Here is a 25,787-nt window from a genome sequence, read left to right on the forward strand (position 1 = left end):
GCAAATAAACCCTCCACTATTATTTTATTATGCCCATCTCTCAAAGCCTGGAGCTAATGTCTCCTGGCAACAACCGAGTGAGGCTTGTGTTCGTGTGTCCAGCAGGCAGTTTCTGTGGTCTATTCACAATGCCCCCCCCCCCCCCACACAGTAACATGTTCAGCATAGCAACACAGTAACTTCACCAATTGCTTTAATCACTCCAACACATGCACAGACACCTACGAAAACACACAAGATGGAGGCGGAGAGAACAGTTTACTTTTATGAGTTTCCAAATCCCTTTGTTACACCCCCTACCCCTCCTAATGGTGAATGTGAACACACACACACACACCCTAAATGTCCAGCTGCTCATTTAACAGTTTTACACCTAACATAGTCAAATGAAACACTGAGATATACTCTCTTGGGAATCATTTTACACACACACACACACACACACACACACTCTAGCGTCTCTGAATGAGCTGATAAACGCCGTCATCAACAGCGGCAGGATCAGAAATGAGGTCTCAGTGATTTCAATAATAAACGTTTAAGAATTAACGCTTTCAGAATGGGATTAACAGACTGATGGAAACAGGTAGAGACCAAGAATAGCTTCTTAATTCCACCATGGCAAATCCACTGTCACACAGGGAAGAAATAAATACCTATTTTACATGGGAAATGACAAAGGCAAAATAAAATACCCTTTTTAAAATCTTTCCAAAATGTTTAAACTATTTATTTTAACATTTTGCAACCAAATAGCTGTTAAATATACAACTTGAACCATCATCATAATCATCATCATGTCTCATTGTTCAAGTTAGAATGTGAAAAAAGCAGAAGTGCCTGTATTTACACCTGGCTTAAAGGACAACTCCACCCAAAAAACATATTTTGGTATTTGTTTCATTAGTCCATTGTTGACATAGCAACAGCAATCAAGTTTTCAAGATATGTAACTTTCAAAACACAGAAACCATCCCCCATATGAACCATTTAGCATCCGTTAAGGAATGACTACATGGCCACGTTAAGGCCTCGTCTTTTGGCTTCCACATGGACAAAGTGAGAGCAAGTAAAATAAATGAGAGGATCTTTAACATAAGATGCTCTGTGGAGATAGCATGACATGACATGCTCTGTGGAGATAGCATGACATGAGATACTCTGTGGCGATAGCATGACATGAGATGCTCTGTGGCGATAGCATGACATGACATGCTCTGTGGAGATAGCATGACATGAGATGCTCTGTGGAGATAGCATGACATGAGATGCTCTGTGGAGATAGCATGACATGAGATGCTCTGTGGAGATAGCATGACATGACATGCTCTGTGGAGATAGCATGACATGACATGCTCTGTGGAGATAGCATGACATGAGATGCTCTGTGGAGATAGCATGACATGAGATGCTCTGTGGCGATAGCATGACATGAGATGCTCTGTGGCGATAGCATGACATGAGATGCTCTGTGGCGATAGCATGACATGACATGCTCTGTGGCGATAGCATGACATGACATGCTCTGTGGAGATAGCATGACATGACATGCTCTGTGGAGATAGCATGACATGACATGCTCTGTGGAGATAGCATGACATGAGATGCTCTGTGGAGATAGCATGACATGACATGCTCTGTGGAGATAGCATGACATGACATGCTCTGTGGAGATAGCATGACATGACATGCTCTGTGGAGATAGCATGACATGACATGCTCTGTGGAGATAGCATGACATGACATGCTCTGTGGAGATAGCATGACATGACATGCTCTGTGGCGATAGCATGACATGACATGCTCTGTGGCGATAGCATGACATGACATGCTCTGTGGAGATAGCATGACATGAGATGCTCTGTGGAGATAGCATGACATGACATGCTCTGTGGAGATAGCATGACATGACATGCTCTGTGGAGATAGCATGACATGACATGCTCTGTGGAGATAGCATGACATGACATGCTCTGTGGAGATAGCATGACATGACATGCTCTGTGGAGATAGCATGACATGACATGCTCTGTGGAGATAGCATGACATGACATGCTCTGTGGAGATAGCATGACATGACATGCTCTGTGGAGATAGCATGACATGACATGCTCTGTGGAGATAGCATGACATGACATGCTCTGTGGAGATAGCATGACATGACATGCTCTGTGGAGATAGCATGACATGACATGCTCTGTGGAGATAGCATGACATGACATGCTCTGTGGAGATAGCATGACATGACATGCTCTGTGGAGATAGCATGACATGACATGCTCTGTGGAGATAGCATGACATGCTCTGTGGAGATAGCATGACATGCTCTGTGGAGATAGCATGACATGCTCTGTGGAGATAGCATGACATGCTCTGTGGAGATAGCATGACATGCTCTGTGGAGATAGCATGACATGACATGCTCTGTGGAGATAGCATGACATGACATGCTCTGTGGAGATAGCATGACATGACATGCTCTGTGGAGATAGCATGACATGACATGCTCTGTGGAGATAGCATGACATGAGATGCTCTGTGGCGATAGCATGACATGAGATGCTCTGTGGAGATAGCATGACATGAGATGCTCTGTGGAGATAGCATGACATGAGATGCTCTGTGGAGATAGCATGACATGAGATGCTCTGTGGAGATAGCATGACATTAGATGCTCTGTGGAGATAGCATGACATGAGATGCTCTGTGGAGATAGCATGACATGAGATGCTCTGTGGAGATAGCATGACATGAGATGCTCTGTGGAGATAGCATGACATGACATGCTCTGTGGAGATAGCATGACATGAGATGCTCTGTGGCGATAGCATGACATGAGATGCTCTGTGGAGATAGCATGACATGAGATGCTCTGTGGAGATAGCATGACATGAGATGCTCTGTGGAGATAGCATGACATGAGATGCTCTGTGGAGATAGCATGACATTAGATGCTCTGTGGAGATAGCATGACATTAGATGCTCTGTGGAGATAGCATGATCCTGGTGGAAAAAATTACAATTAAAAAAAATGAAAAGAAAATCTCTGGCAATTTAATTATAATCTGGCCGCCTGCAACTCTAAATGATCTCCCTCTTGAAGCAAGACTTATAAATGATACAGTCCCAGAAACAGAATCTGAACATTTTACACATAAAGGGTTTCCTGTCCTCTGATAAAAGCCTGGGCTGGTGTGGTTAACCCCAGTCTATGTCACGGTCTTGAAGGTCTGCAGTATTAGGTTGGTTTGGTGGATGAGCCTGTTCGCGCTGACAAACACGTTTATCGCCCTGGAAACAAGCGGGACAGAGAGGGATACACATGGAAGGCAGTGTCAGTCACAGGAAACCATGGTACGCTGGGATTGATACGGTGCTTTGATCTGTGAAAATGTCAGGCTTCAGAGAATCAACCCTAAATGTGATTTCACAATGGGTCATATTAAACCACCCTGAAAACAACAACTATCATTACTGCCACACAGTCACATGTTCTACTAAGCAGTGCACCAGATCACAATAAACAAAGAATGATATTGAATTCTGCTTACATCACACTATAAGACAATAAATCAAGTCAAAAAGATGAGACAAACGACCATTGGGTGCTTTTGAAGTGACAGGTTGACGTGAAATGTGTAATCCAACTCCGCTGTGCTTTATCAGCACCATGGACAGCCCCTTATCAGCACCATGGACAGCCCCCTAGACAGCCCCTTATCAGCACCATGGACAGCCCCCTAGACAGCCCCTTATCAGCACCATGGACAGCCCCTTATCAGCACCATGGACAGCCCCCTAGACAGCCCCTTATCAGCACCATGGACAGCCCCTTATCAGCCCCCTAGACAGCCCCCTAGACAGCCCCTTATCAGCACCATGGACAGCCCCCTAGACAGCCCCCTAGACAGCCCCTTATCAGCACCATGGACAGCCCCCTAGACAGCCCCCTAGACAGACCCTTATCAGCACCATGGACAGCCCCCTAGACAGTAAAGCAAAATGTCTATCTGGCAATGAATATAGGCTACTAGGTAGCAGTACAGTGCATTTCAAATGCTCTTTGCTTGATGATGAATAGAGAATCCTTTGGCTCTATGAATAGCATGCGTTCAGCTGGAATACCGGTGGAGGCCTGCGTTAGCATTGAACTCAATACAGACATGGGAACCAAAATACCCCATCTGCAGTAACCGAGGATTCCAGCCCCTCTCTTCTGTCATTGGGCTGTTGGGAGGAACTGGAGTTGGGCTGTTGGGAGGAACTGGAGTTGGGCTGTTGGGAGGAACTGGAGTTGGGCTGTTGGGAGGAACTGGAGTTGGGCTGTTGGGAGGAACTGGAGTTGGGCTGTTGGGAGGGACTGGAGTTGGGCTGTTGGGAGGGACTGGAGTTGGGCTTTTGGGAGGAACTGGAGTTGGGCTTTTGGGAGGAACTGGAGTTGGGCTTTTGGGAGGAACTGGAGTTGGGCTTTTGGGAGGAACTGGAGTTGGGCTTTTGGGAGGACTGGAGGACTAGCGTTGGGCTGTAAACCAGTATGGGTGATATATTGTACGGGTCAGATGTAAACCCGTATGGGTGATATATTGTACGGGCCAGATGTAAACCAGTATGGGTGATATATTGTAGGGGTCAGATATAAACCAGTATGGGTGATATATTGTAGGGGCCAGATGTAAACCAGTATGGATGATATATTGTACGGGTCAGATGTAAACCCGTATGTATGGGTGATATATTGTAGGGGCCAGATGTAAACCAGTATGGGTGATATATTGTACGGGTCAGATGTAAACCTGTATGGGTGATATATTGTACGGGCCAGATGTAAACCTGTATGGGTGATATATTGTAGGGGCCAGATGTAAACCAGTATGGGTGATATATTGTAGGGGCCAGATGTAAACCCGTATGGGTGATATATTGTAGGGGCCAGATGTAAACCAGTATGGGTGATATATTGTACGGGCCAGATGTAAACCTGTATGGGTGATATATTGTAGGGGCCAGATGTAAACCAGTATGGGTGATATATTGTACGGGTCAGATGTAAACCAGTATGGGTGATATATTGTACGGGCCAGATGTAAACCCGTATGTATGGGTGATATATTGTACGGGCCAGATGTAAACCCGTATGTATGGGTGATATATTGTACGGGCCAGATGTAAACCCGTATGTATGGGTGATATATTGTACGGGCCAGATGTAAACCAGTATGGGTGATATATTGTACGGGTCAGATGTAAACCCGTATGTATGGGTGATATATTGTACGGGCCATGGAAGAGAACAGCAGGGTAGAAACATGGAGGATGTGATGAGGTTCTTACTTTCCATCTTTGAAGTAGGTTTTAAGTGTGTCGCTGAAGCTCTTGGAGTATTTCACAAACTCTTTCTTTTGGTGTTCCAGTGCCTGGGAAAACAGCAGAGGCGTTTTACTCTTTCAGACGATAACAGAGGAAAAAAACACAACGTCTGAAACTCTGCTGATAGCTGAGGGAGAATGAAAATAACAGATGTCTTAATTGGACTGTGTGTGTGTGTGTGTGTGTGTGTTCTCACCCGTCGGTTCTGGTACTGGTATTTTCGGAAGACAGTGTTGACCGTGTCCAGGAGTTCCTTTATGGCGCTAGCGATATCTCTGTGGACAAGGAGTCCAACAGCAGTCAGACATCCTGAACCATCTCAACCCTTACTGCTTCTTAGTCCAACAGCAGTCAGACATCCTGAACCATCTCAACCCTTACTGCTTCTTAGTCCAACGGCAGTCAGACATCCTGAACCATCACAACTCTTACTGCTTCTTAGTCCAACAGCAGTCAGACATCCTGAACCATCACAACTCTTACTGCTTCTTAGTCCAACAGCAGTCAGACATCCTGAACCATCTCAACTCTTACTGCTTCTTAGTCCAACAGCAGTCAGACATCCTGAACCATCTCAACTCTTACTGCTTCTTAGTCCAACAGCAGTCAGACATCCTGAACCATCTCAACCCTTACTCCAACAGAAGTCAGACATCCTGAACCATCTCAACTCTTACTCCTTCTTAGTCCAACAGCAGTCAGACATCCTGAACCATCTCAACTCTTACTCCTTCTTAGTCCAACAGCAGTCAGACATCCTGAACCATCTCAACTCTTACTGCTTCTTAGGCCAACAGCAGTCAGACATCCTGAACCATCTCAACTCTTACTGCTTCTTAGGCCAACAGCAGTCAGACATCCTGAACCATCTCAACCCTTACTCCTTCTTAGTCCAACGGCAGTCAGACATCCTGAACCATCTCAACTCTTACTGCTTCTTATCTTAGTCCAACGGCAGTCAGACTTCCTGAACCATCTCAACCCTTACTCCTTCTTAGTCCAACGGCAGTCAGACATCCTGAACCATCTCAACTCTTACTGCTTCTTATCTTAGTCCAACGGCAGTCAGACATCCTGAACCATCTCAACCCTTACTCCTTCTTAGTCCAACGGCAGTCAGACATCCTGAACCATCTCAACTCTTACTGCTTCTTATCTTAGTCCAACGGCAGTCAGACTTCCTGAACCATCTCAACCCTTACTCCTTCTTAGTCCAACGGCAGTCAGACATCCTGAACCATCTCAACTCTTACTGCTTCTTATCTTAGTCCAACGGCAGTCAGACATCCTGAACCATCTCAACCCTTACTCCTTCTTAGTCCAACGGCAGTCAGACATCCTGAACCATCTCAACCCTTACTCCTTAGTCCAACAGCAGTCAGACATCCTGAACCATCTCAACTCTTACTGCTTCTTAGTCCAACGGCAGTCAGACATCCTGAACCATCTCAACTCTTACTGCTTCTTAGTCCAACAGCAGTCAGACATCCTGAACCATCTCAACTCTTACTGCTTCTTAGTCCAACGGCAGTCAGACATCCTGAACCATCTCACATCTCACTCCTTTACCTTCCATCCATCCCCCACTCCCTCCTCCCTAGAACCTCGTATTCACTCTTTCCGTCCTCTTCCCCCTTCACGTTTAAATACTGCAGTTTCATAAACCAAATGGGGGAAACGTTTTTCATCTTTGTTCCAAATATACTTTTTTCTAAATCTTCCACTGAGTAAGTTACTTAGGAGAGTGACTCAACACAAATTGAATGAGAAAACTCAAAAAGTGAGCCAAGACAGAAACAACCCATGAAAGAATAAGTGTGTGGGAGAATAATTCTGTAGGCCTGTGTGTGTGTGTACTAAGTTGAGACAGTGTTACATTGGAAAGTACAGCACGTCAAAAGTTTGGACACACCTACTCATTCAAGGGTTTTTCTTTATTTTTACTATTTTCTACATTGTAGAATAATAGTTGTCACGGCGTGGCCTTCTGGGTGGGTCCCCCCCCGGGTGGGCCTCCCCCTCTCTCCCTCTCATTAGAAACTCCTAAAGAGAAGGATTAAACAATATTTCTATTTTTGAGAACGTGGGAGTGGTCCATGGACACTTAAGGGACAGTCATGTTAAGTGTGTTTCATTTGGTGATCTCAAGAAGGACAGGAAACCCTCATTACTGTGTCTCTGTGTACACTTTTCAATCATCAAATGTACATCTAGATGTTGGATAAAATGAATGAGTAAATATTAAACTATTTGTGGAAAGATGTAATGCGATGTTAGCCTTCTAAATGAGAGTATGGATTTTCATATAAAATGTTTAACTAGTCAGTGGCCACACCTCCGTGAGCCAGACATTACATCAGGCGTCATGGAATTGCCCTTTTTTTTGCCTTGACACTGACAGTGTCACCAGTATAAAACCCCTTCTTACAAAATGTACATAAAGTCAGAGAACGCTGGGACGGAGTGCCCATGTCGGAATGGCTACAATTCTATAGACCATTAGACTAGAAAACATGCAGCTAACGCTATACGTGAAATGGTTAATAACGACCACTCTATAGGCCATGGATACCATACAGTGGGTAGTGTTGGCTACAAGGCTGCAAATGGTAAAACTCTGAGACTATCGATCACTACAGAATAAGAGCAAATCCTAGACGTAGAATTACTGGTCTGCAGCCGGAAATTACGTAAATCTAGTACGAGAATACTGACAACCGCGGAAGCATCTCTTCTACGCAACAAACATCTGTACGCCTGACGTATCCATTACAACAGACACCACCCAGAGCCGCTGAGCAAGCGACAACTACGAAAGACATGGTGACTCCTGGGGAAGTTAACCAGAGACTCTCTGATGAACTGACTCTCCAGCTGACGGACCAGATTCCAACAGAGAAGACATTGTGACTTCTGGGGAAGTTAACCAGAGACTCTCTGATGAACTGACTCTCCAGCAGATGGACCAGATTCTAACAGAGAAGACATGGTGACTTCTGGGGAAGTTACCCAGAGACTCTCTGATGAACCTGACTCTCCAGCAGACGGACCAGCGATTCCAACACAGAAGACAACAACGACATACGGGCGTAAATATATACGTTGCAATTATTTTCGAATGAGAAGCCATTCATGTGCAAAGGATTAGCATTTCAATGAATAGAATTATCAACTGTGTGTAGTGAATCCATTTTGTCTCTCCTGCTCTTTCTGTCCCCACCCCCTTTCCATTGTCTACCAAGCCGTCATACCGGTTTAGCCCACTAGGGACTTATCAATGCATTGTGTTAGTAACCAAGTCTACTGTTTGTTATGTATTTATGTGATTATTTAGTTAGTAAATAAGGAATCATGTAGTAACCAAAAAAGTTGTTAAATCAAAATATATTTTATAATTGAGACTCTTCAAAGTAGCTGCCCTTTGCCTTGACAGCTTTGCACACTCTTGACATTCTCTCAACCAGCTTCATGAGGAATGCTTTTTCCAACAGTCTTGAAGGAGTTGGCACATATGTTAAGCACTTGTTGGCTGCTTTTCCTTCACTCTGCGGTCTAACTCATACCAAACCATCTCAATTGGGTTGAGGTCAGGTGATTGTGGAGGCTAGGTCATCTGATGCAGCACTCCATCATTCTTCTTCTTGGTCAAATAGCCCTTACGCTGCCTGGAGGTGTGTTGGGCCCTTGTCCTGTTGAAAAACAAATGATAGTCCCAGTAAGCGGAAACCAGATGGGATGGCGTATCGCTGCAGAATGCCTTGACACTGACAGTGTCACCAGCAAAGCATCCCCACACCATCCCACCTCCTCCTCCATGCTTCACGGTGGGAACCACACATGCAGAGATCATCCGTTCACCTACTCTGTGTCTCAGAAAGACAGTTGGAACTAAAAAAATCACACATTTGGACTCATCAGACCAAAGGACAGATTTCCATCGGTCTAATGTCCATTCTCGTGTTTCTTGGCCCAAGCAAGTCTCTTCTTCTTATTGGTGTCCTTTAGTAGTGGTTTCTTTGCAGCAATTTGGCAATGAAGGCCTGATTCACACAGTCTCCTCTGAACAGTTGATGTTGAGACGTGTCTGTTACTTGAACTCTGTGAAGCATTTATTTGGCCTGCAATTTCTGGGGCTGGTAACTCTAATGAACTTATCCTCTAAAAGCAGAGGTAACTCTGGGTCTTCCTTTCCCGTGGCGGTCCTCATGAGAGACAGTTAACTCTAATGAACTTATCCTCTGCAGCAGAGGTAACTCTGGGTCTTCCTGTCCTGTGGCGGTCCTCATGAGAGACAGTTAACTCTAATGAACTTATCCTCTAAAAGCAGAGGTAACTCTGGGTCTTCCTGTCCTGTGGCGGTCCACATGGGAGACAGTTTCATCACAGCAGAGGTAACTCTGGGTCTTCCTTTCCTGTGGCGGTCCTCATGAGAGCCAGTTTCATCACAGCAGAGGTAACTCTGGATCTTCCTTTCCTGTGGCGGTCCTCATGAGAGACAGTTAACTCTAATGAACTTATCCTCTGCAGCAGAGGTAACTCTGGGTCTTCCTGTCCTGTAGCGGTCCTCATGAGAGACAGTTAACTCTAATGAACTTATCCTCTGCAGCAGAGGTAACTCTGGGTCTTCCTGTCCTGTGGCGGTCCTCATGAGAGACAGTTAACTCTAATGAACTTATCCTCTGCAGCAGAGGTAACTCTGGGTCTTCCTGTCCTGTGGCGGTCCTCATGAGAGACAGTTAACTCTAATGAACTTATCCTCTAAAAGCAGAGGTAACACTGGGTCTTCCTGTCCTGTGGCGGTCCTCATGAGAGACAGTTAACTCTAATGAACTTATCCTCTAAAAGCAGAGGTAAGTCTGGGTCTTCCTGTCCTGTGGCGGTCCACATGGGAGACAGTTTCATCACAGCAGAGGTAACTCTGGGTCTTCCTGTCCTGTAGCGGTCCTCATGAGAGACAGTTAACTCTAATGAATACATCCTCTAAAAGCAGAGGTATCTCTGGGTCTTCCTGTCCTGTGGCGGTCCTCATGAGAGACAGTTAACTCTAATGAATGTATCCTCTAAAAGCAGAGGTAACTCTGGGTCTTCCTGTCCTGTGGCGGTTCTCATGAGAGACAGTTAACTCTAATGAATGTATCCTCTAAAAGCAGAGGTAACTCTGGGTCTTCCTGTCCTGTGGCGGTTCTCATGAGAGACAGTTAACTCTAATGAACTTATCCTCTGCAGCAGAGGTAACTCTGGGTCTTCCTGTCCTGTAGCGGTCCTCATGAGAGACAGTTAACTCTAATGAACTTATCCTCTGCAGCAGAGGTAACTCTGGGTCTTCCTGTCCTGTGGCGGTCCTCATGAGAGACAGTTAACTCTAATGAATGTATCCTCTGCAGCAGAGGTAACTCTGGGTCTTCCTGTCCTGTAGCGGTCCTCATGAGAGACAGTTAACTCTAATGAACTCATCTTCTGCAGCAGAGGTAACTCTGGGTCTTCCTGTCCTGTGGCGGTCCTCATGAGAGACAGTTAACTCTAATGAACTTATCCTCTGCAGCAGAGGTAACTCTGGGTCTTCCTGTCCCGTGGCAGTCCTCATGAGAGACAGTTAACTCTAATGAACTTATCCTCTGCAGCAGAGGTAAGTCTGGGTCTTCCTGTCCTGTGGCGGTCCACATGGGAGACAGTTTCATCACAGCAGAGGTAACTCTGGGTCTTCCTTTCCTGTAGCGGTCCTCATGAGAGACAGTTAACTCTAATGAATGTATCCTCTAAAAGCAGAGGTAACTCTGGGTCTTCCTTTCCTGTAGCGGTCCTCATGAGAGACAGTTAACTCTAATGAACTTATCCTCTGCAGCAGAGGTAACTCTGGGTCTTCCTTTCCTGTAGCGGTCCTCATGAGAGACAGTTAACTCTAATGAACTTATCCTCTAAAAGCAGAGGTAACTCTGGGTCTTCCTGTCCTGTGGCGGTCCTCATGAGAGACAGTTAACTCTAATGAACTTATCCTCTGCAGCAGAGGTAACTCTGGGTCTTCCTTTCCTGTAGCGGTCCTCATGAGAGACAGTTAACTCTAATGAACTTATCCTCTAAAAGCAGAGGTAACTCTGGGTCTTCCTGTCCTGTGGCGGTCCACATGAGAGACAGTTAACTCTAATGAATGTATCCTCTGCAGCAGAGGTAACTCTGGGTCTTCCTTTCCTGTAGCGGTCCTCATGAGAGACAGTTAACTCTAATGAACTTATCCTCTAAAAGCAGAGGTAAGTCTGGGTCTTCCTGTCCTGTGGCGGTCCACATGAGAGACAGTTAACTCTAATGAATGTATCCTCTGCAGCAGAGGTAACTCTGGGTCTTCCTTTCCTGTGGCGGTCCTCATGAGAGACAGTTAACTCTAATGAACGTATCCTCTGCAGCAGAGGTAACTCTGGGTCTTCCTGTCCTGTAGCGGTCCTCATGAGAGACAGTTAACTCTAATGAATGTATCCTCTAAAAGCAGAGGTAACTCTGGGTCTTCCTTTCCCGTGGCGGTCCCCATGAGAGACAGTTAACTCTAATGAACTTATCCTCTGCAGCAGAGGTAACTCTGGGTCTTCCTGTCCTGTGGCGGTCCTCATGAGAGACAGTTAACTCTAATGAACTTATCCTCTGCAGCAGAGGTAAGTCTGGGTCTTCCTGTCCTGTGGCGGTCCACATGGGAGACAGTTTCATCACAGCAGAGGTAACTCTGGGTCTTCCTGTCCTGTGGCGGTCCTCATGAGAGACAGTTAACTCTAATGAACGTATCCTCTAAAAGCAGAGGTAACTCTGGGTCTTCCTGTCCTGTGGCGGTCCTCATGAGAGACAGTTAACTCTAATGAATGTATCCTCTAAAAGCAGAGGTAACTCTGGGTCTTCCTGTCCTGTGGCGGTCCTCATGAGAGACAGTTAACTCTAATGAACTTATCCTCTGCAGCAGAGGTAACTCTGGGTCTTCCTGTCCTGTGGCGGTCCTCATGAGAGACAGTTAACTCTAATGAATGTATCCTCTAAAAGCAGAGGTAACTCTGGGTCTTCCTGTCCTGTAGCGGTCCTCATGAGAGACAGTTAACTCTAATGAATGTATCCTCTAAAAGCAGAGGTAACTCTGGGTCTTCCTGTCCTGTGGCGGTCCTCATGAGAGACAGTTAACTCTAATGAACTCATCCTCTGCAGCAGAGGTAACTCTGGGTCTTCCTTTCCTGTGGCGGTCCTCATGAGAGACAGTTAACTCTAATGAATGTATCCTCTAAAAGCAGAGGTAACTCTGGGTCTTCCTGTCCTGTGGCGGTCCTCATGAGAGACAGTTAACTCTAATGAATGTATCCTCTAAAAGCAGAGGTAACTCTGGGTCTTCCTTTCCCGTGGCGGTCCTCATGAGAGACAGTTAACTCTAATGAACTTATCCTCTGCAGCAGAGGTAACTCTGGGTCTTCCTTTCCTGTGGCGGTCCTCATGAGAGACAGTTAACTCTAATGAACTTATCCTCTAAAAGCAGAGGTAAGTCTGGGTCTTCCTGTCCTGTGGCGGTCCACATGGGAGACAGTTTCATCACAGCAGAGGTAACTCTGGGTCTTCCTTTCCTGTGGCGGTCCTCATGAGAGCCAGTTTCATCACAGCAGAGGTAACTCTGGATCTTCCTTTCCTGTGGCGGTCCTCATGAGAGACAGTTTCATCGTAGCGCCTGATGGTTTTTGCAACTGCACTTGAAGAACCGTTCAAAGTTCCACAAATTAACTTTTAACATGGCACACCTGTTAATTACAATGCATTTCAGGTGACTACCTCAGGAAGTTGGGCAGGTAGCCTAGTGGTTAGAGTGTAGAGGAGGCAGGTAGCCTAGTGGTTAGAGTGTAGAGGAGGCAGGTAGCCTAGTGGTTAGAGTGTAGAGGAGCCAGGTAACCTAGTGGTTAGAGTGTAGAGGAGGCAGGTAACCTAGTGGTTAGAGTGTAGAGGAGTCAGGTGGCCTAGTGGTTAGAGTGTAGAGGAGGCAGGTAGCCTAGTGGTTTGAGTGTAGAGGAGGCAGGTAGCCTAGTGGTTAGAGTGTAGAGGAGCCAGGTAACCTAGTGGTTAGAGTGTAGAGGAGCCAGGTAGCCTAGTGGTTAGAGTGTAGAGGAGCCAGGTAACCTAGTGGTTAGAGTGTAGAGGAGGCAGGTAACCTAGTGGTTAGAGTGTAGAGGAGTCAGGTAGCCTAGTGGTTAGAGTGTAGAGGAGTCAGGTGGCCTAGTGGTTAGAGTGTAGAGGAGGCAGGTAACCTAGTGGTTAGAGTGTAGAGGAGGTAGGTAGCCTAGTGGTTAGAGTGTAGAGGAGGTAGGTAGCCTAGTGGTTAGAGTGTAGAGGAGGCAGGTAGCCTAGTGGTTAGAGTGTAGAGGAGCCAGGTAGCCTAGTGGTTAGAGTGTAGAGGAGGCAGGTAGCCTAGAGGTTAGAGTGTAGAGGAGGCAGGTAGCCTAGTGGTTAGAGTGTAGAGGAGGCAGGTAGCCTAGTGGTTAGAGTGTAGAGGAGGCAGGTAGCTTAGTGGTTAGAGTGTAAAGGTGGCAGGTAGCCTAGTGGTTAGAGCATTGGGCCAGTAACCGAAAGGTTGCTAGATGGAATCCCCCGAGCTGACAAGGTAAAAATAGGTCATTCTGCCCCTGAACAGGTAGTTAACCCACTGTTCCAAGGCCGTCATTGTAAATAAGAATTTGTTCTTAACTGACTTGCCTAGTTAAATAAAGGTAATATAAAAATCTGGTTGAGCGAATGCCAAGTGTGTCATCAAGGCAAAGGGTGGCTACTATGAAGAATCTAAAAAATATAAACATGCTGTGTTATTTCATAGTTTTGATGTCTTCACTATTATTCTACAATGTAGAAAATAGTCAAAAATAAATCAAATAAAAACCCTTGAATGAGTAGGTGAGTCCAAACTTTTGACTGGTACTGTAAATGGAAACAAGAGAACGTGTGCTTGAGAAGTGTGAATGACGCCACAGACGGTGTACTGGGAGGTCTCCGAGCTCGTGTGTGTATATGCATGCATGTGTACTGACTTGATGGTCTGTAAGAAGCGTACTCTGTCGTTGATTTCATCCGGGATCTTGCTGAGGATGTGTTTGAGTGCCCGGGCCTTGTCATTCAAGTCCTGGAACTCCTGCTCAGGCCTGTCAATCATGAACTCTACACACACACACACACACACAGAGACAGCCTGAGTCACCATGGAGACAGGTCAACAAGGTGGTGGTGGAATGTAGAGAGAGCATTCCAGAGGCAGTAACAGAACAGCCCCACTCAGAGAGCCATCTGTGTGTGTGAGCAGAGTACTGTGACTGTGTGTGTGTGTGTGAGAGAGCAGAGTACTGTGACTGTGTGTGTGACTGTGTGTGTGTGTGTGTGTGAGAGAGCAGAGTACTGTGACTGTGTGTGTGTGTGAGAGCAGAGTACTGTGACTGTGTGTGTGACTGTGTGTGTGTGTGTGTGTGTGAGCAGAGTACTGTGACTGTGGGGAAAGTTAGAGAGAGGTAACGCTGTAGTGTAGCCTGGCTAAAAGCAGGAAGTACTGTGACTGTGAGGGGAAAGTTAGAGAGAGGTAACACTGTAGTGTAGCCTGGCTAAAAGCAGGAAGTACTGTGACTGTGAGGGGAAAGTTAGAGAGAGGTAACACTGTAGTGTAGCCTGGCTAAAAGCAGGAAGTACTGTGACTGTGAGGGGAAAGTTAGAGAGAGGTAACACTGTAGTGTAGCCTGGCTAAAAGCAGGAAGTACTGTGACTGTGAGGGGAAAGTTAGAGAGAGGTAACGCTGTAGTGTAGCCTGGCTAAAAGCAGGAAGTACAGTCTTCAGAAAGTGTCCAAACCCTTTGACATTTTCCACATTGTTGTTGTTACATATTACATTTAAAATGGACACACAATACCCCAAAATGTCAAAGTGGAGTTATGTTTTTTTTTTTTTTCCACCCGGCACAGCCAGAAGAGGACTGGCCACCCCACATAGCCTGGTTCCTCTCTAGGTTTCTTCCTAGGTTTTGGCCTTTCTAGGGAGTTTTTCCTAGCCACCGTGCTTCTACACCTGCATTGCTTGCAGTTTGGGGTTTTAGGCTGGGTTTCTGTACAGCACTTTGAGATATCAGCTGATGTACGAAGGGCTATATAAATACATTTGATTTGATTTGAGTGTAGAGGAGGCAGGTAACCTAGTGGTTAGAGTGTAGAGGAGGCAAGTAGCCTAGTGGTTAGAGTGTAGAGGAGGCAGGTAGTCTAGTGGTTAGAGTGTAGAGGAGGCAAGTAGCCTAGTGGTTAGAGTGTAGAGGAGGTAGGTAGCCTAGTGGTTAGAGTGTAGAGGAGGCAAGTAGCCTAGAGGTTAGAGTGTAGAGGAGGCAGGTAGCCTAGTGGTTAGAGTGTAGAGGTGGCAGGTAGCCTAGTGGTTAGAGTGTAGAGGAGGCAGGTAGCCTAGTGGTTAGAGTGTAGAGGAGGCAGGTAGCCTAGTGGTTAGAGTGTAGAGGAGGCAGGTAGCCTAGTGGTTAGAGTGTAGAGGAGGCAGGTAGCCTAGTGGTTAGAGTGTAGAGGAGGCAGGCAGCCTAGTGGTCAGAGTGTAGAGGAGGCAGGTAGCCTAGTGGTCAGAGTGTAGAGGTGGCAGGTAGCCTAGTGGTTAGAGTGTAGAGGAGGCAGGCAGCCTAGTGGTTAGAGTGTAGAGGAGGCATGCAGCCTAGTGGTTAGAGTGTAGAGGAGGCATGCAGCCTAGTGGTTAGAGTGTAGAGGAGGCAGGTAGCCTAGTGGTTAGAGTGTAGATGTGGTAGGTAGCCTAGTAGTTAGAGTGTTGAGGAGGCAGGTAGCCTAGTGGTTAGAGTGTTGAGGAGGCAGGTAGCCTAGTGGTTAGAGTGTAGAGGAGGCAGGTAGCCTAGTGGTTAGAGTGTAGAGGAGGCAGGTAGCCTAGTGGTTAGAGTGTTGAGGAGGCAGGTAGCCTAGTGGTTAGAGCGTTGTGCCAGTAACCAAAAGGAAGCTAGATAGAATCACCGAGCTGACAAGGTACAAATCTGATGTTCTGCCCCTGAACAAGGCAGTTAACCCACTGTTCCCCTGAACAAGGCAGTTAACCCACTGTTCCCCTGAACAAGGCAGTTAACCCACTGTTCCCCGGTAGGCCGTCGTTGTAAATAAGAATTTGTTCTTAACTGACTTGCCGAGTTAAATGAAAGGTTCAATCAAATACAAATGTCATGGACTCACTCTGCGTACAATACAAGAGTTGAACATGACTTCTGAATGACTACCTCATCTCTGTAGCTCACACATACAGATACTGTACCACACATACACACTGTACCACACATACACACTGTACCACACATACACACTGTACCTCATCTCTGTAGTTCACACATACAGATACTGTACCACACATACACACTGTACCACACATACACACTGTACCTCATCTCTGTAGCTCACACATACAGATACTGTACCACACATACACACTGTACCTCATCTCTGTAGTTCACACATACAGATACTGTACCACACATACACACTGTACCTCATCTCTGTAGTTCACACACAGATACTGTACCACACATACACACTGTACCTCATCTCTGTAGCTCACACACACAGATACTGTACCACACATACACACTGTACCTCATCTCTGTAGCTCACACATACAGATACTGTACCACACATACACACTGCACCTCATCTCTGTAGCTCACACACACAGATACTGTACCACACATACACACTGTACCTCATCTCTGTAGTTCACACATACAGACACTGTACCACACATACACACTGTACCTCATCTCTGTAGTTCACACATACAGACACTGTACCACACATACACACTGTACCTCATCTCTGTAGTTCACACATACAGACACTGTACCACACATACACACTGTACCTCATCTCTGTAGCTCACACACACAGATACTGTACCACACATACACACTGTACCTCATCTCTGTAGCTCACACATACAGATACTGTACCACACATACACACTGTACCTCATCTCTGTAGCTCACACATACAGACACTGTACCACACATACACACTGCACCTCATCTCTGTAGTTCACACATACAGATAATTGTAAGGTCCCCCAGTCAAGCAGTGGATTTCAAACAAAAGATTCAACCACAAAGACCAGGGAGGTTTTCCAATGCCTCACAAAGAAGGGCACCTATTGGTAGATGGGTAAATAAAATAAAAAAATATCCCTTTGAGCATGGTGAAGTTATTAATTACACTTTGGATGGTGTATCAATACACCCAATCACTTACAAAGATACAGGCGTCCTTCCTAACTCAGTTGCCGGAGAGGAAGGAAACCGCTCAGGGATTTCACCATGAAGCCAACGGTGACCTTAAAATAGTTCCGAGTTTAATGGCTGTGATAGGAGAAAACTGAGGAGGGATCAACAACATACAGGTAGCAGTTACTCCACAATACTAACCTAATTGAAAAACAGGGAAGCCTGTACAGAAGACAAATATTCCAAAACATGCATCCTGTTCGCAACAACGCACTACGTAAAACTGCCCTGAAAACAACGTGTTATGTTTGTGGCAAATCCAACAACACATCACTGAGCACCCTGCTTCATATTTCCAAACATGGTGGTGGCATCATCATGTTATGGGTATGATTGTTATCGGCAAGGACTAGGGTGTTTTTTAGGATAAAAATACAATGGAACAGAGCTAAGTACTGGCAAAAATCCTAGAGGAAAACCTAGTTTAGTCTGCTTTGCAACAGACACTGGAAGACAAATTCACCTTTCAGCAAGACAACAACCTAAAACACAAGGCCAAATACACACTAGAGTTGCTTACCATGACGACCTTGAATGTTCCCGAAGTGGCCTTGTTACAGTTTTGACTTAAATCTACTTGAAAATCTATGGCAAGACTGTCCGGCAATGATCAACTTCACAGAGCTAGAAACATTTAAAAGAAATATCCAGGTGTGGAAAGCTCTTACAGACTTACCCAGAAACCCTCACAGCTCTTACAGACTTACCCAGAAACCCTCACAGCTCTTACAGACTTACCCAGAAACCCTCACAGCTCTTACATACTTACCCAGAAACCCTCACAGCTCTTACAGACTTACCCAGAAAGACTCACAGCTCTTACAGACTTACCCAGAAAGACTCACAGCTACAATGGCTGCCAAAGGTGATTCTAACATGTATTGATTCGGGGGTGTGAATACTTATGTAAATTAGATATGGCTGTAATAAATTTGAAATGAATATGCTAAAATATGTTTTCCCTTTGTCATTGTGGGATATTGTGTGTGGATGGGTGAGAAAACCCCCCCACATTTAATCCATTTTGAATTCAGGCTGTAACAACAAAATATGGAATAAGTCAGGGGGTACGAATACTTTCTGAAGGCCCTGAATATTTAGTATTCAAACAGGAGCGAGGGCGCTCTCATCACTGTGTGTGTGTAACTATAGCTGAGCTTTTCAAGCTGTGCACAAGAATTCATTACTACCATCAATCAGGCCATGCAGGAGAGGAAATTATATCCTGGTGGGAGGAAATGTCTCACAGGAGGAGAGGCTGTTAAATTTGTGGAGAAACAGTGCCTCCATGAGGAGACAGACAGTACTGTTCACAGAGGCATAATGCCTAACGTCTTCTTGGATGAGGTTAGTCACTGCAGAACAGACAGACACACAAGAGGACAGAGACAAACGCAGAAAGAGAGAGAGACCTTCCACGTCGCCTGCAGCCATGCGTAGTAGTGACTCGATGAAGTTGACCTCCACGCCTTTCTTCTCCAGGATCTTCATGATGATGTCCTGGGTCAGCCCTGGGTTCTCCTTCTCAGCCTGACAACCACAGAGTACACAGCATCAGGCTCTGCTAATCAACCAGAGTACACATCACCAGGCTCTGCTAATCAACCACAGAGTACACAGCATCAGGCTCTGCTAATCAACCACAGAACACACAGCATCAGGCTCTGCTAATCAACCACAGAGTACACATCATCAGGCTCTGCTAATCAACCAGAGAACACACAGCATCAGGCTCTGCTAATCAACCACAGAACACACATCATCAGGCTCTGCTAATCAACCACAGAACACACAGCATCAGGCTCTGCTAATCAACCACAGAACACACATCACCAGGCTCTGCTAATCAACCACAGAGACACATCAGGCTCTGCTAATCAACCACAGAACACACAGCATCAGGCTCTGCTAATCAACCACAGAACACACATCATCAGGCTCTGCTAATCAACCACAGAACACACATCATCAGGCTCTGCTAATCAACCACAGAACACACATCATCAGGCTCTGCTAATCAACCACAGAACACACATCACCAGGCTCTGCTAATCAACCACAGAACACACATCACCAGGCTCTGCTAATCAACCACAGAGTACACATCATCAGGCTCTGCTAATCAACCACAGAACACACAGCATCAGGCTCTGCTAATCAACCACAGAGTACACATCATCAGGCTCTGCTAATCAACCACAGAACACACATCACCAGGCTCTGCTAATCAACCACAGAGACACATCACCAGGCTCTGCTAATCAACCACAGAGACACATCACCAGGCTCTGCTAATCAACCACAGAGTACACAGCATCAGGCTCTGCTAATCAACCACAGAGACACATCATCAGGCTCTGCTAATCAACCACAGAGACACAGCATCAGGCTCTGCTAATCAACCACAGAGTACACATCATCAGGCTCTGCTAATCAACCACAGAACACACATCACCAGGCTCTGCTAATCAACCACAGAGACACATCACCAGGCTCTGCTAATCAACCACAAAACACACAGCATCAGGCTCTGCTAATCAACCACAGAGTACACAGCATCAGGCTCTGCTAATCAACCACAGAGACACATCATCAGGCTCTGCTAATCAACCACAGAGACACAGCATCAGGCTCTGCTAATCAACCACAGAGTACACATCATCAGGCTCTGCTAATCAACCACAGAACACACATCACCAGGCTCTGCTAATCAACCACAGAGACACATCACCAGGCTCTGCTAATCAACCACAAAACACACAGCATCAGGCTCTGCTAATCAACCACAGAGTACACATCACCAGGCTCTGCTAATCAACCACAAAACACACAGCATCAGGCTCTGCTAATCAACCAGAGTACACAGCATCAGGCTCTGCTAATCAACCACAGAGTACACATCACCAGGCTCTGCTAATCAACCACAGAGTACACAGCATCAGGCTCTGCTAATCAACCACAGAGACACATCACCAGGCTCTGCTAATCAACCACAGAGACACATCACCAGGCTCTGCTAATCAACCACAAAACACACAGCATCAGGCTCTGCTAATCAACCACAGAGTACACATCATCAGGCTCTGCTAATCAACCACAGAGACACATCATCAGGCTCTGCTAATCAACCACAAAACACACAGCATCAGGCTCTGCTAATCAACCACAGAGTACACATCATCAGGCTCTGCTAATCAACCACAGAGACACATCACCAGGCTCTGCTAATCAACCGCAGAACACACATCACCAGGCTCTGCTAATCAACCACAGAGACACATCACCAGGCTCTGCTAATCAACCACAGAGACACATCATCAGGCTCTGCTAATCAACCACAGAGTACACAGCATCAGGCTCTGCTAATCAACCGCAGAACACACATCACCAGGCTCTGCTAATCAACCACAGAGACACATCACCAGGCTCTGCTAATCAACCACAGAGACACATCACCAGGCTCTGCTAATCAACCACAGAGACACATCACCAGGCTCTGCTAATCAACCACAGAGACACATCACCAGGCTCTGCTAATCAACCACAGAGTACACAGCATCAGGCTCTGCTAATCAACCACAAAACACACAGCATCAGGCTCTGCTAATCAACCACAGAGTACACATCACCAGGCTCTGCTAATCAACCACAGAGTACACAGCATCAGGCTCTGCTAATCAACCAGAGTACACAGCATCAGGCTCTGCTAATCAACCAGAGTACACATCACCAGGCTCTGCTAATCAACCACAGAGTACACAGCATCAGGCTCTGCTAATCAACCAGAGTACACAGCATCAGGCTCTGCTAATCAACCAGAGTACACATCACCAGGCTCTGCTAATCAACCACAGAGTACACAGCATCAGGCTCTGCTAATCAACCAGAGTACACATCACCAGGCTCTGCTAATCAACCACAGAACACACAGCATCAGGCTCTGCTAATCAACCGCAGAACACACAGCATCAGGCTCTGCTAATCAACCACAGAGTACACAGCATCAGGCTCTGCTAATCAACCGCAGAACACACAGCATCAGGCTCTGCTAATCAACCACAGAGTACACAGCATCAGGCTCTGCTAATCAACCGCAGAACACACATCACCAGGCTCTGCTAATCAACCACAGAGTACACAGCATCAGGCTCTGCTAATCAACCGCAGAACACACAGCATCAGGCTCTGCTAATCAACCACAGAGACACATCACCAGGCTCTGCTAATCAACCACAGAACACACATCACCAGGCTCTGCTAATCAACCAGAGTACACATCACCAGGCTCTGCTAATCAACCACAGAGTACACAGCATCAGGCTCTGCTAATCAACCACAGAGTACACAGCATCAGGCTCTGCTAATCAACCACAGAGTACACAGCATCAGGCTCTGCTAATCAACCGCAGAACACACATCACCAGGCTCTGCTAATCAACCACAGAGTACACAGCATCAGGCTCTGCTAATCAACCACAAAACACACAGCATCAGGCTCTGCTAATCAACCACAGAGTACACATCACCAGGCTCTGCTAATCAACCACAGAGTACACAGCATCAGGCTCTGCTAATCAACCAGAGTACACAGCATCAGGCTCTGCTAATCAACCAGAGTACACATCACCAGGCTCTGCTAATCAACCACAGAGTACACAGCATCAGGCTCTGCTAATCAACCAGAGTACACAGCATCAGGCTCTGCTAATCAACCAGAGTACACATCACCAGGCTCTGCTAATCAACCACAGAGTACACAGCATCAGGCTCTGCTAATCAACCAGAGTACACATCACCAGGCTCTGCTAATCAACCACAGAACACACAGCATCAGGCTCTGCTAATCAACCGCAGAACACACAGCATCAGGCTCTGCTAATCAACCACAGAGTACACAGCATCAGGCTCTGCTAATCAACCGCAGAACACACAGCATCAGGCTCTGCTAATCAACCACAGAGTACACAGCATCAGGCTCTGCTAATCAACCGCAGAACACACATCACCAGGCTCTGCTAATCAACCACAGAGTACACAGCATCAGGCTCTGCTAATCAACCGCAGAACACACAGCATCAGGCTCTGCTAATCAACCACAGAGACACATCACCAGGCTCTGCTAATCAACCACAGAACACACATCACCAGGCTCTGCTAATCAACCAGAGTACACATCACCAGGCTCTGCTAATCAACCACAGAGTACACAGCATCAGGCTCTGCTAATCAACCACAGAGTACACAGCATCAGGCTCTGCTAATCAACCACAGAGTACACAGCATCAGGCTCTGCTAATCAACCGCAGAACACACATCACCAGGCTCTGCTAATCAACCACAGAGTACACAGCATCAGGCTCTGCTAATCAACCGCACAACACACAGCATCAGGCTCTGCTAATCAACCACAGAGACACATCACCAGGCTCTGCTAATCAACCACAGAACACACATCACCAGGCTCTGCTAATCAACCAGAGTACACATCACCAGGCTCTGCTAATCAACCACAGAGTACACAGCATCAGGCTCTGCTAATCAACCGCAGAACACACAGCATCAGGCTCTGCTAATCAACCACAGAGACACATCACCAGGCTCTGCTAATCAACCACAGAACACACATCACCAGGCTCTGCTAATCAACCACAGAGACACAGCATCAGGCTCTGCTAATCAACCACAGAGACACATCACCAGGCTCTGCTAATCAACCACAGAGTACACAGCATCAGGCTCTGCTAATCAACCACAGAGACACATCACCAGGCTCTGCTAATCAACCGCAGAACACACATCACCAGGCTCTGCTAATCAACCACAGAGACACATCACCAGGCTCTGCTAATCAACCACAGAGACACATCATCAGGCTCTGCTAATCAACCACAGAGTACACATCAGTCTATGACAGGGATCGTCAGCTGGTGGCCTGCAGACCAATTATTATTAATAATAATTTAATATCAATTTACTTTTGAGAGTTGGACTAACAGAAAATCACAAGGTGCATTTTCAACATTTGGTTGTGCATCAGCAGACACTCAATTAGCCCATATCAGCCACATTGTTTTAGATGGGTAATTTAGTCTAGCGGCCAGCTATCTAAACTTGTAGTAAGCAATGTCCAATTACCAACCAGGGTGGGGCCCAATGATCATCAGTTACCATGTTAAAAACTGCAAACATTTGCCTCCACCTTGTGGTAAAGTGTAGAATTGCAGGAGATGTGTTGTAAAATTGCTGTTTCTTTCCGCCCCATGGCAAAATGTATAGAATTGCAGGAGATGTGCTGTAAAATTGCTGTTTCTTTCCGCCCCATGGCAAAATGTATAGAATTGCAGGAGATGTGCTGTAAAATTGCTGTTTCTTTCCGCCCCATGGCAAAATGTATAGAATTGCAGGAGATGTGCTGTAAAATTGCTGTTTCTTTCCGCCCCATGGCAAAATGTATAGAATTGCAGGAGATGTGCTGTAAAATTGCTGTTTCTTTCCGCCCCATGGCAAAATGTATAGAATTGCAGGAGATGTGCTGTAAAATTGCTGTTTCTTTCCGCCCCATGGCAAAATGTATAGAATTGCAGGAGATGTGCTGTAAAATTGCTGTTTCTTTCCGCCCCATGGCAAAATGTATAGAATTGCAGGAGATGTGCTGTAAAATTGCTGTTTCTTTCCGCCCCATGGCAAAATGTATAGAATTGCAGGAGATGTGCTGTAAAATTGCTGTTTCTTTCCGCCCCATGGCAAAATGTATAGAATTGCAGCGATCTTAGTTTAAAAACGAACATTTTCTCTACACCCCATGGCAAAATGGATGTGGCTATGCAGACCCACGAGCCACTGCGACCCCCCCCCCCCCCCCCCCCCCCCCCCCCCCCCGTGATAAGGTCAGTTTTTTTTTGTGTGTGTGACCCCCATCAAAGTAACCCATCACTGCTCTATGACAATGCATTGTCACGGGGGGAGCTCCTTTCCTGCAATTATACACATTTTGCAAATGGAGCTGAGTGAATGAAAAACAAACAAAAGTCAATGGAGGCCATGACATTCTGGGGGTTTTAGATTCATCTCGTCTAGTTATTTTGGCGATAGTCAATTATTATAATCAATTCATAATAATAAATACATGATCGCTCCCATTATCTTTTCTACATACTTTATGTCTGGTTTCAGTCGTTTAAACTTTAGTTGTTTAAGTTTACACTGAAAACGTTTACCATCCCCCCCCCAAAAAGTATATTTACAGTACCAGTCAAACGTTTGGACACACCTACTCATTCAGTTTCTCTTTGTTTTTACATTGTAGAATAGTAGTGAAGACATCAAAACTATCTAATAACACATAGGGAATCATGTAGTAACCCCCCCCCAAAAAAAGTGTTATATTTGAGATTCTTCAATGTAGCAACCCCTTTGCCTTGACAGCATTGCACACTCTTGGCATTCTCTCAACCAGCTTCATGAGGGAGTCACCTGAAATGAATTTCAATTAGCAGGTGTACCTTGTTAAAAAGTTCATTTGTGGAATTTCTTTCCTTCTTAATGCATTTGAGCCAATCAGTTGTGTTGTGACAAGCTAGGAAGGATATACAGAAGACAGGCCTATTTGGTAAAAGACCAAGTCCATATTATGGCAAGAACAGCCCAATCTGCAAAGCGAAATGACAGTCCATCATTGCTTAGGTCAGTCAATATGGAAAATTCTTTCCTTCTTAATGCGTTTGAGCCAATCAGTTGTGTTGTGACAAGGTAGGGGTGGTATACAGAAGATGGTCTTTTACCAAATAGGGCTAAGTCCATATTATGTCAAAAACAGCTCAAATAAGCAAAGAGAAATGACAGTCCATCATTACTTTAAGACATGAAGATCAGTCATTACGGAAAATTTCAAGGACTTGCAGTCGCAAAAACCATCAAGCACTACGATGAAACTGAGGACCGCCACAGGACAGGAAGACCCAGAGTTACCTCTGCTGCAGAGGATACGTTCATTAGAGTTAACTGTCTCTCACGAGGACCGCCACAGGACAGGAAGACCCAGAGTTACCTCTGCTGCAGACGATAAGGTCATTAGAGTTAACTGTCTCTCATGAGGACCGCCACAGGAAAGGAAGACCCAGA

At 45.9% G+C, this 25,787-nt stretch overlaps 1 protein-coding gene across 3 annotated transcripts in view; it reads right to left on the minus strand.

The window, feature by feature from the left end:
* Positions 1–239: 239 nt before the first annotated feature.
* The window catches only part of LOC118944009 (programmed cell death protein 10), a 39,191-nt gene continuing 13,643 nt past the window's right edge, over positions 240–25,787 (minus strand). Inside the window, exons 4-8 of one of the 3 annotated variants that reach the window (XM_036961134.2) lie at positions 19,079–19,196; positions 14,397–14,523; positions 5,564–5,642; positions 5,332–5,414; positions 240–3,291 (exon numbers count right to left, since the gene is read on the minus strand). In XM_036961134.2, coding sequence (XP_036817029.2) covers positions 3,210–3,291; positions 5,332–5,414; positions 5,564–5,642; positions 14,397–14,523; positions 19,079–19,196 — 489 coding nt within the window. In that variant the 3' untranslated portion in view covers positions 240–3,209. The remainder of the gene's footprint in view (positions 3,292–5,331; positions 5,415–5,563; positions 5,643–14,396; positions 14,524–19,078; positions 19,197–25,787) is intronic. The other 2 variants (XR_016491433.1, XM_090218931.1) reach the window with 2 other exon arrangements.

This window comes from Oncorhynchus mykiss, chromosome 24, assembly GCF_057628025.1.
Source record: "Oncorhynchus mykiss isolate SJ-2025 chromosome 24, ASM5762802v1, whole genome shotgun sequence".
Lineage (NCBI taxonomy): Eukaryota > Metazoa > Chordata > Actinopteri > Salmoniformes > Salmonidae > Oncorhynchus > Oncorhynchus mykiss.